This window comes from Tursiops truncatus, chromosome 2 (genome assembly GCF_011762595.2).
Source record: "Tursiops truncatus isolate mTurTru1 chromosome 2, mTurTru1.mat.Y, whole genome shotgun sequence".
Lineage (NCBI taxonomy): Eukaryota > Metazoa > Chordata > Mammalia > Artiodactyla > Delphinidae > Tursiops > Tursiops truncatus.
In genome coordinates, this window is record NC_047035.1 from 91437237 (window position 1) to 91449721 (window position 12485).

At 35.0% G+C, this 12485-nt stretch overlaps 1 protein-coding gene across 1 annotated transcript in view; it reads right to left on the reverse strand.

Moving 5' to 3' along the window:
- The window catches only part of SECISBP2L (SECIS binding protein 2 like), a 62303-nt gene that overhangs the window by 39070 nt on the left and 10748 nt on the right, over positions 1–12485 (reverse strand). Inside the window, exons 4-8 of the mRNA XM_019929168.2 lie at positions 11571–11706; positions 6698–6927; positions 6379–6403; positions 5924–6039; positions 76–210 (exon numbers count right to left, since the gene is read on the reverse strand). Coding sequence (XP_019784727.1) covers positions 76–210; positions 5924–6039; positions 6379–6403; positions 6698–6927; positions 11571–11706 — 642 coding nt within the window. The remainder of the gene's footprint in view (positions 1–75; positions 211–5923; positions 6040–6378; positions 6404–6697; positions 6928–11570; positions 11707–12485) is intronic.

The window sequence follows — 12485 nt, forward strand, 5'->3', positions numbered from 1 at the left end:
CATAATGTAAGAAAAATTAATTAATTTCTTAATGGCAATAATTGTACTATACCAATATACAGTTTGAAAAAATACCTCAAAATATAAAGACTCGGAATTTGGGTCGCCTCTATGACATTGACTGGGGTTTAACTGCTTATTATCTTGTCTCTTTTGCAAATTCTGTCTTCTTTCTGAGGAAGTACTATGTCCTCGGCATCTGAATCCAACCTAAATAAACCCCGGGGCGGGGGGGAATATGTTACTTTTAAGTAAAATGTTTTATTGAAGTATGACATACAGAAATGTACCCCAAAGTATACAGCACAATGAATTTTCATAAAGTGCATACCTTATTACAAAAGGTTAAAACTTTTGACAAATAAGCTCATTATAATGAAAATATAAAAATGTGATAATTAGTGCATGTTACTTTTTTCCCTTGTGCATGAACGTTTATATCAACTTTATTTGTAACGCCAAAAACTGGAAACCCAGATATCCTTCATTGGTAGAGTAAACTCACTGTAGTATATGCATCCTATAAAACAGCAGTCAGTCACGAAAAGGAACAAACTACTGAAATACCCAATAATCTGTATGAATCTCCAGAAAACGATGCAAGTGAAAAAAAGCCAATCCTGAAAAGACTGTATGAGTTCATTTATACAACATTCTTGAAATGACAAAACCATAAAAAGGGGGAACAGATTAGTGGATTCTAGGGGTTAAGGAGAGGCTGGTGGGGAAGGGAAGGGGGAGTTTGGCTATAAAAGGGCAACATGAGGGATCCTTGCAGTAATGGATCTGTTTTGAATCGACTATATTGATGTCAATATCAGGGTTGTGATACTGCACTATAGTTGCAAGATGTTATTACCATTGGGAGAAACTGAGTATTACCTTTTTATAAAACTATCGTAGGTCTTTTAATATCTGTAGTTTTATTGTTTTTTAATTCCTAGGAAATATTAAACATTTTAAATCTTGTTTATAAGAAAACAGATTTAAAAGAATAAAATTGTCATTCAATCACATAAATTATTATTATTCTATTGACCCATTTGCAAAATGTTCAACTGTCATAAAAGCAAGAAAAAAACACATTAAGCACTTTAAGAATCTTAAGACAATCAAGTTCCCTCTCTTAAGTACCTAACGCAACTTAGGTGAAATGCCTCTGAACCACGACACCTAGATAAGATGTGAAAAGTATGATCCTCTTTACCAGTTACCCAAGAATTCTAACAATATACAGAACTTGAAGCAGACCTGGACTGAAGGTGCTGTTGTATAGACTTTGGATTATTAAATCAAAAATATGCACACAAAGACCTAGAAGCACCTAGCAATTCCCATGCTAAGCAACTGGTCTAAAAAGACTTGCTGATAAGAAACATAATTTTTTTTTTAAGAAACAGAATTTTTATACTTTCTTGGGAAGTAGGCTGTATGGCAGAACTATAGGCCAGAAGATAGTCATATAGCAAATGTAATCTTCCTTAGAATATGCACAATGGGGCTACTTCCTATAACCTATAAGTATCTGTTAAGAAACTTGATAATTTGTCAGGTACCCAACAGTTCCGTGGTTTTAAATATTTACCTCATTTTAAAATAAACGCATGAACATGGATAGAGAGAGAGACAGAGGAATACATATGTGATGAAGCAAATTTCTGTAAAATCTTCGATAGCATCAAGCTAGTAGCTATATGAATGGTCTCTATAAAATTGCTTCAACTTTAAGGTCTGTTTAAAATTTTTCATAATAAAATATTTTTTAAATTGGCTCATAAAAAGCAGCTCATACAAGGATGCTAAAACAAATGCAATTTACAATGTCTAGGTACTAAAGAAACAACTGAATTCACATAAATTATTAACACTGAAATGAAAACCAATAATCAAGCCCCAATATTGGGATGAATAGAAGCAAGAGAATAATTCTTGAGTAGAACTCTTCATTTCTTTGTACAGTCACTATCACGAACAAGTAAATGTAAACCTGCCCTCCAAACAGCATTATAATTATATCAAAATGTAAGCCCTGGGCTTCCCTGGTGGCGCAGTGGTTGGGAGTCCGCCTGCCGATGCAGGGGACACGGGTTTGTGCCCCGGTCCGGGAGGGTCCCGCATGCTGCGGAGCGGCTGGGACCGTGGGCCATGGCCGCTGGGCCTGCGCGTCCGGAGCCTGTGCTCCGCAACGGGAGAGGCCACAACAGTGAGAGGCCCGCGTACCGCAAAAAAAAAAAAAAAAAGAAAAGAAAAGAAAAAAATGTAAGCCCTGTTGTAAACCAGCCTTAGTATATATGCATTAATGTTGTTACAAACATAAAAACAATTTTTTAAAAAAATAAATGCAACTTGATTCTTGTACTTGGACACATAAAGTTCCAGGATTAAGTTAAAACCCCCAAGCTAATGGTCCCAACAAAGTTCATGAGGACCAAATATGCAAGTATTTCAATTACCTCCTGGAATGAACTAATAACTCCCCCTTTTAAAAAAAATTCTTCTAAGAAAAAAGAGTTTTGTTGCTAGAAAGTGGGCACAGGGAACAAAGCAGAAACTACAGCTACAACTACATATTAAGATTCTTAAATGACTAGCACAAAATCAGTATCTAAAGATTCAGGTGTTTATATTCCACTTACATAACAAAAAAGAAAAATACTAGGAACTGACAAATGAGGAATATGTACAAATTTATTTTCAGAAAATTATACAATACTTCTGAAGAACACAAAAAGGTAACTCAAAAATAAGAAGACAGGGGACTTCCCTGGCGGTCCAGTGGTTAAGACTCCTCGCTTCCAATGCAAGGGCCCTGGGTTCAATCCCTGGTCTGGGAACTAAGATCCTGCATGACGCACTGCACGGCCAAAAAATTAAAGAAAAAAAAAAAAAGCAGGAAGACTTTTTTTTTCTAGAAAGATGCCATATCATAAAGGCAATCCATTCTCCCTAAGTTGATAGATTAGTTTAAAAACCAATGGAACAAAACAGAAAATCTGGAAACAGATTTCAATATATATGGAAATTTAATAGGTGATAACGGTAGTTATCTCAAATAGGTGAAGTAATGGACTTGTCAATAGATGGTGCTGGGAGATTTAGGTAGCCACTTGAAAAATACAAAATAGGACCCATATCTCACAACACCCACCAAGACAAACTCTAAATGGAATAAAGATTTAAATGTAAAAAAAACACAAGAGCATAAACACATTGGAGGAAAACAGGCAAAATCCTTTATAAAAATAAACTTCTTAATGCTATTTAAAAGAAACTTGTATATGGCAATAATAATAAGCAAAGTCAAAAATGAAAATCTAGCAAAATATTTTCAACTCATATTACAGACTACCGGCTCCCAGAAATTAAAAAAATTTGATAAGAGCTTGATCAAATTGATTTAAAAATGTACACAGGGAATTCTCTGGCGGCCCAGTGGTTAGGACTCGCACTTCCACTGCAGGGGGCTTGTCTTCAATTCCTGGTCAGGGAACGAGACTCCCACAAGGCACACGGCCCAAGAAAAATAAAAATTTCTAAATTAAAAAAAATTTTTTAATGTACAAAAACAGAGAAATAGATCAAGATACTAAACATGGTCAAAGAGTATGACAAGTTCACAGAAAAGTACAGACGGCCCTTAAACATATGGAAAGATACTCAACTACTTTAATACACTATTCCTCCCTCACTGGCACAAATCCAAAATCTTGAAAACACATGATTACTGAGGCTACTTGGAAATAAGCACCCTCCACATTATCGGTGAGAATGCAAAATGGTACAATCTGGTGTTATTTACCAAATAACAGAAATGACTTTATCTTTTCACTCAGCAATACCTTATCTAGGAATTTATTCTATTGCTATACACACAGATTTCTAATTAATACTGCAGCACATCTATTAACAGCAGTAGTTTACAAATAATTCAAGTGTCCAACGACAGGACTTCAGAAATTAACAAGGATATATCCATACAACATTAGGAGTTGTTAAAAAAAAAAAACTCTGGGAAAATACACAGATATAGGGAAGAGAAGAAGACAAGTGGAGACGGTAAAAATGAGATTGTTCATTGTATAACCTTTTTCATATACTTTATTTTTCAACCTATTCACAAAATAAAGCCGTTTTTACATTCTGTCCCTCATTTACAATTAAGGGTACATCACAGTATAGAAAAAATCTGCTGTTTCAAATGTTGAAACACTGGTAAAAACATTAAAATCACTGCATTGTACAGTAGTTAAAGCAGCATGGTACAGGTGCAAAAATCTGAAAAATGGAACAAAAAAGCCCAGAAACAGGACCCAAGACATAAGAAATTAGCAAATGACTAAAAGGGCAGCACAAATCAGAAAAAATAATGGATTACAATGTTAAGACAACTGGTTTACTGTGAAAATCGACCTCATTATGTTGTACCATGCATCAAAAAAAAACCTCAGATAAAAAAGTTTTGAAAACATTACCCTATAAAAAAGAAGCAGAAAATACAAGTGAATATTTACTAGATTTCTAAAAGACTTTTTAAGCCTAAAAACAATCAGAAATTGCAAAGGGGGAAAATATTTTGACTTAAAAGAAAAAAAAGGTTCTGCATATCAAAAATCAAGCTACACACTTAAGAAAAGTATAACAAAGCCTCAGAAGTAGAAAAGAAAACACATACATTGTTCAACATCTGGCTCCAGTTCTTTTGGAATGAAAGGAGACAAAATAAACAAACGTTTATGCGTTTCTATAATTGAAAGTTTTGTGTTTTTTCACCATTCCGCATCAGTTTTGAGGCAGAGATAAAATGTTTTTCTGTATCAGTATTATTTCCTCTCTAGTGGGCTACTGATACCAAAAGTACCAATAATGAGACTGCAAACTTGGCAGGTCTAGCAGTTACGATTTCAATATAAAATTTCAGTCCTTAACCAAACATTCCGTAGATTTTGTTTATCTAATCTATACGAACAAGTCTTGTTTTAGCTCTTTTGTTTTTAATCAAATAAAGCTAGACTGCCTCACAAGCCTGCCACAAACAACAATGACTCATTTTTGCAATAACCCTAGGGAAGAGGGCATTATTCTACTTGCTTTCCCGACAGCCTAATTAACATTAGGGTACGTCTGAAGTACTTCATTTCAGGGAAGCAAAGGCATACCAGCAAGTATTCGGTTTCCTCAATCCATTAGTCACTTACTCTTACTTCAGTTCATCCAGATCTATTCATATGGTAACTTTAATTCCTTAACTAGATTTAAGGAATCCAGGAACTCTATCTAAAAATTAAAAAGGAAAAATACTGACCAATCAACACCTCCCTGATTTCACAGACAACCAACACAGGAAGACAATTATTGGAAGTTCGTAGCAGTATATAACTCGCTCTGCTGTACTGCAGCTAGGTCTTGCTCCCCAAGACCAGGAAGCTGCCCCGTCTGGCCACATTATGGCAGAGGCAGCCATCACTATGGTACTGCAACAAGCACCGAGTATGGCTTGTGGTGTTTATAGTCAACTGAAGACACGTGGACAAGGCTACAGTCCTAAAGTTCAAAGAATCAGTATTTAAGGTATTAAAATGCTTTAAATTTTTTATATGGATAAGAAACAGTCACAGAAAATGAAGCAGGACTGGAGAATATTCTTTTTTAAAATTATAAAATATACAAATATATTTCTTAAATATAGAAAAGTAGAAAATGGTACAATATACATCCCACCTACATTCAACATCTTGCCATTTTGTTTCATTATTTAAATAATAATTTTATTGGCTAAGCCATTTAAAAGTTACAGATATCATGTTATTTTAAACACCACAATATGTATCACCAAAAATTAAGGACACTGCCCTTCAAAACCACTATACCATTTATAATAATGCATCTCACACTACTCAAATTTCTCCAACCTAATCCAAATTACCTGTGAATTATTTCTTTGTTCAGCCTGCCTTCCACCTCTAGAAAATGTCTGATTTTTTTCCATCCAAGGTTTTTTCTGAGTTGCCTGGCAAGTTACACTGGACCAATTTACACCACCTGTAATAAATGAGATTTTAAAATATAAAGATGTCAAAACCTAAAGGGCCCCCTAACTTCACATACTGAAACTCAGTCACTATAAATGTAATACTGAAAATTTTTCCATAAACTTTAAGTGGTATTCCAGTTCTTAGTAATACAAGTTGTCATCTTTCAGAATACCTCTAGCTAGAATTTTCTCAATTTCATCAACAAAACTATACTTTCAAATTAACTTGAATTTCCTTGGAAGATTTCTAATTTTCTGCAGCATCAGCAAGCTTCATGCTTAAAAACAAAGCTGTGACATGGACAAAGAAGAAAGTATAGCAAAAACACTATGCAGAAAGTAAGTACCTGCACATATAGATGATTCCACATGCTAAAAATAGAAACAAAAAAGACAATTATTTTCCGCTTAAGAGTAAACACCATATACCTTGCAAAACATTTCATAATTCCATCTAGTGTGAAGCATGCTTATTATAATCTTCGAAAAAATACTTCTGCATAAATGAGTATTCTTATATTAATAATAAAACATACAAAATACATTTTTAACCATCCTATTATTATAGGAATTGTTCATGAAAATAGATACTTCAGCTTTAGCAGAGGACACAAAGATAATACTGACACAGATGACTGATGAGGAAATCAAAGTAATGCCACATACACTGATGGTGCTAGAATCAGGATTTCTCAAAGCCCCAGCTGCAGGTTGGTTGTTGCTGTGTTTGGGACTGCAGTAGCCACTATCACTGTCAATGTCAGCTTCACTAGCCCCCTGCTCACTAGAGGATTCAGCAGTAGGGTGGGATGCTCTTCTCCTCCTGCCTTTGGCCTTCCAGAGCATCGTGGCAGAGCTCTCTGAGAGAGATTTGTTAGCGATGTCTGATGGGAAATCTGTAAGGCAAGGAAAGTGTGACAACTCTTTTTGAGGACAAGTTGATCAATTCTTGTTATCATTAAAATTGTAAGAAAACAAAGATACCTAACTTCGTAAACAGAGAAAACAGGTGAAAACTTTTGAAAAGATCATCAAAAGGTAAGCTGTTCCTGAGAAGTTGGTTTATAAAATGTGTTTAGTATGAAAAGAGAATATTTGTATAACTAAAATATTTGCATAATTAATATTACAGAATAATTAAAACAAACCACCATTACCTATTTTAAGAAATAGAACATCGCCAATCCTTTGAAGTCCACTGCATGCCTGCTCCACCACTGCATTCTCTTTCTCCCTCAGAGGTCGCCACTATTCTGAATTGTGTTTACCATTCCTTCACTTTTTAAACTAGATTTACCAAGGATTTTTGTATTCCAAAAACATAAATCATATACTTCTGCAGTTTTAGCTTTATTAAAATGAAATCATACTGTCCATATTCTTCTATGACTTGCTTCTCCCTGCTGCTACCTCCTCCTCCAAACAGTGACTGGTTTTGAGATTCTGATGCATGTGGCTGTAATTCATTAAGGTCACTGGAATCTAAATTGTCTGTGTATGAATATACCAAAATGCATTTATCCTTTGTACCACTGATGGGACACCTGGGTTGTTTTGGGGTTTTGCTATTAACAACAATACTGCTGTAAACATTCTTATACAGACATATAAGTGTGTGTGTGTGCACGTGAAGTTTCTCTAAGATTATTACTGCTAGGCCTTAGGGGATACACATAATATTCAACTTTGCTTGGTAATGCCAAATCATTTTCGAAGGTGGTTAAAACAGTTTACACTCTAACAGCAGGATATATATATCCCCACTGATGCACATATTCACCAAATACTTGACACTGTCCTCTAGGCTATAATTTTTGCCAATTGTTGGGTATAAAAAGATGGCTCATTGTGGGTTTTAATTTGCATTTTTCTGCTTAATAACGAGATTGAGAATCTTTTCTCATGGTTTTAGCCACTCACATTTTCCTTTCTGTAAAATACGTGTTAATTTTACTTTTGGTTTGTTTGACTTCTGCCTATTTTTCTAAGTTGCCTGTTTCTCATTTTTGTATTTCACAAATTGTAATTACAAGACGTTAAAAAACCTCTTACAATCTCCTAACCTATCACAAATATTCCTTTTTCCACAAGACTTTTTTCACATACACAATTTTTTCCATATATAATTTTTATACAGAACCAATATAATTTTTGAGTTGCACTGTTTAATATTATGTTCTTCATTAATTATAATATATGAAGGCCCCAAATTACTCCACTGAGTGGATGTCCTGGAGACTTCTTTTGACTTGTTGCCCGTTACTGGACATTGAGAAGTTTTCAGTGGTTTTTTTTTTTGGTGCTGCTGCAGTGTACACACCTTTAATCAAACAGTTCCTTTTCTTTCTAGGGGGAGATTCCACTTGGATACATTCACCTGAGTAGGACAACTGGGTCCAAATATTCCTATAGCTCTACCAAACTGTTTCAGCCCCTTGGCAGCACTGCATTCCAGGGGCCCTGAGCACAAGGTGGGATCATTTTCTCATTGATTCCTATGAATTCTTTATATGTCCTCACACTAATCCTTTGTCAGTTACATGCATGGTGAAAATCTTTTCCAAGATTGTGCCTTGTTCTTTCACTCACGCTTGATAAACAGAAATTCTTAATTTTAGAAATAGTTCTCTCCATGCAATCATAAAGATATGTGCTATATTTTCTACTACATGTGGTTTTCCCATTTAAGCCCTTAATCCATCTGGAATAGATTTGCATGATGTATATGTTAGGGGTCTGTGATGCTATCTTTGTCATTTTCCTTATATGTGTTTCTGGGCTCTCTGTTCTGTTTGATTTTCACATACTGAGTTTTACTATATTTTTGTATAAGCCTATAAAAAATAAAATGGCTTAATAGGTCTTGATATCTAGAGGAAAAGTTATTTTCCAGGGATGTCTTGGCCAGTGCTCCTTTATTTTAGAATTAGTTTGCCAAGTTCCAAAAAACTCCCCACTGGAATTTTTTTTTTTTAGTAAATTTATTTATTTTATTTTTGGCTGCATTGGGTCTTCATTGTTGTGTGTAGGCTTTCTCTAGTTGTGGTGAGCAGGGGCTGCTCTTCGTTGTAGTGCACGGGCTTCTCACAGCGGTGACTTCTCTCATTGCAGAGCATGGGCCCTAGGCGCGCTGGCTTCAGCAGTTGCGGCGCGAGGGCTCAGTAGTTGCGGCTCACGGGCTCTACAGCGCAGGCTCAGTAGTTGTGGCACACGGGCTTAGTTGCTCCGTGGCATGTGGGATCTTCCTGGACCAGGGCTTGAACCTGTGTCCCCTGCATTGGCAGGCGGATTCTTAACCACTGCACCAGCAGGGAAGCCCACCATAGGAATTTTGATTAGAACTGCATTGAATCTATAGACTAACTTAGGGGAAAAATGCCATTTGCAACATCAAATTGTCCTGAATGAGCATGCTATTTATTTTTTTAAATGTCCTATAATAAAGTTACAGTTTTCTGCAACAATGTCTTATTATCTTTCGTCAGGTTTATGCCAGAAACTGTATTTTTGTTGCTACTGTAAATAATATCTTTTCTTAAATTTTGTTTGTTGGCAGCACACTGAAATGGAATTAATTTTTGTATATTATCTTATATCTAGCCATGTTACTAAACTCTTAAATAATATGAGCTTGTGTTCAAGAGTAAAAAATTGTTACAAATTCCTTTAAAATTTTCATTCTACCTATAGTTGATACCAATTAATCCTGATAACTTAAAAACAAACTAAAGAATAAGAATACTGATAGAAGGTATAATCTTCTACTCAAATTATATCTTCATCTTTTCACTTTCTAATTCTTGTGCTTCAGAAGGCTGTCTTTGTGGACACTTAATGAGCAAACCAAAGATGTTAGGGTAAATTTTTAAAGCAGTTCCAGGGTTCAAAGCATGTAGAAATGGGTCACTATGTCTAGGAACAACCAAAACATAGAAAATTTTGTCATATATTACCTTGTGACTCTTTTCCATAGCCACTCCAACCATTTGTCAGTCTGTTAATCTCATCGCTTTATGCCCTACAAATCACACAATGACTGCACTATCAGCAAGATTGTTTTTTAACTGATTCCCAAATCCTTTCTTGCCCCAACAGACCTAAGCAATTGTAAAAGGAAACTGAATAGACGTCCAACAGAAAAGGTACAGTCCAAATGAAAGAATGTATGTGCCACCTAATTCATTTTAAGCCAGACAGCATTTTTGTGAAAACTATAGGGGGTAAAAAGCAAATATGCCTTTGAACAGATCTAATTCCTAGCCTTGGATCATTAATAAGGATTTCCTTAATCACAATGGGTGTAGAGTAGAAGACGGCCATCTACTCTACAGCTATTAGGCTGAGACCTGAGATACAAAATGAAATTTCACAATATAAACTGGAAAATAGCAAGAATATTTTAAGACTATTTATTAATTCCTATCTATTACCAGGGTAAAGCTTTTTAATTTAATGCTTATACAGTCCTCTAAAACACTTTTGACAAAATGATATCCAACTAGTCCAAAATATTTACTTATTTGAGGATATATATAGGTATCACTCATACATGTGGTTCAGATCTACACTAAAATACGGTGCAGAAAACTTCTTCTATAAAGATATTATAGGATGTTAGGATGTTCTAAAAAGGATTTTAATCTAGTTATAAAACACGTACAATTCTGATTTCTACCAAAATGAGTCCCTCAAATTTCTATAATATCTACAAAATTCCATCTCTGACTTCTGAACTGCTCCACTACTGTAAGGGGATAAGGAAACATCGAACCCTGCCCAAAATTGTATATAAGCCAGCATGCAAGTTGAAAGAACATTAAGGACATGGACTGTGAGAATTTCACAAAGTGGCAGGATAAACGGATGAAAGCCTAGAATCCTAAGAAGTGGCAGAGTCCATGGAGTTCCCTTGTGGCCTACTGGTTAGGATTTGGAGCTTTCACTGTGGAGGCCCGGGTTCGATCCCTGGTGGGGGAACCATCCTGCTTGCTTTGCAGCATGGCCGAAATACAAAAAAAAAAAAGTGGTAGAGTCCACAATTATAAAGTCAATGCATGACAACAGATGAAAATCAGTGATGTATACAGACATAGAGAACAGACTTGTGGTTGCCAAGGGGAAAGGGGGATGCAGGAGGGATGGATGGGGAGAGTTTGGGATTAGCAGATGCAAGCTATTATATATAGAATGGATAAACAACAAGGTCCTACTGTACAGCACAAGAAACTATATTCAGTATCCTGCGATAAACCATAATGGAAAAGAAAACAAAAAAGGATGTATATGTATATATAACTGAATCACTTTGCTGCACAGCAGAAATTAACACAACATTGTAAATCAACTATACTTCAGTAAAATAATTTTTTTTTTTTTTTGGCCTTGCCATGTAGCATGCGGGATCCCCAACCAGGGATCAAACCCATGCCCCCTGAAGTGGAAGCGTGGAACCCTAACCACTGGACCACCAGGGAATTCCCTCAATAAAATAATTTTTTTTAAAACCTATAACGTATATATGTAAGAAATCTTGCCTTACCAGTTTGTTGTGAAGCGTCTACCAGTAGCACAATTTTTGATCGGTTATCAGGACCTGCTGCATTTGTCTCTTTCTGAGTAGCTACATTTTTCACCAGTGGCCTTTTGCTTTTTATGTGCTGTTGTAAAAGCTGTTGCTGATTGAAGTAAAAAAAAAAAAAACAAAACTTAAGATCTTATTCAATGTACTAAACATTATAAAATACACAACCTTTATAAAAGATACTTAAATGTAGGCTACAAATTAGTGACTCCCAACCCATGAGGAAACAGGGTTACTGTGTTAGGATTTCATGAAATTATCTGCAGCCAATGATAACAGGGTAAATAATGTATCATACACACATTTATATACTACTTTCAAATAACCATTAATATTACTATAATAAAATATAAATTCATTTTGTCATTTGCATTTTTAGTTTTCTCAATCAATATCTAATAAACAATAAGAGTATAATCATGTCAAATTAGGGGTTGCAAATTTTTATTTAAAAGGGTAATAAAAAGGATGGTAATTTATCCAAAAGAGAAATTTTAGCAATGAATTACAAAAGAAATTTCTGCTTGAGAGTTTAAAAAGAAAATATTAAAAAGCTGATCCTTTCCTTCATTTTTAAAAATATGGGTATTCATCACTTAATAGTAATTTATACAATTCCAAATTTAACTTCTTAGATTCAAGTGCTGGAAATGCACTCTGAGAAATCATGTTACTTCAAACTCTGAAAGTTATATACTATTGTCTTCTTTTCATTCTCAGAGGTCCCAAAAGGATTTCCCTTGATCCAGAATGTTTCCATGAACAAAGACTAAAATGCTTTTCAAAGCAACTTCTAATGCTTGTTTGTATTTTAATCTGTTAAAAGTATGCCAGAAGATAGCAAAGACTTTTCACCAAAGAGGCTAGGCTAAT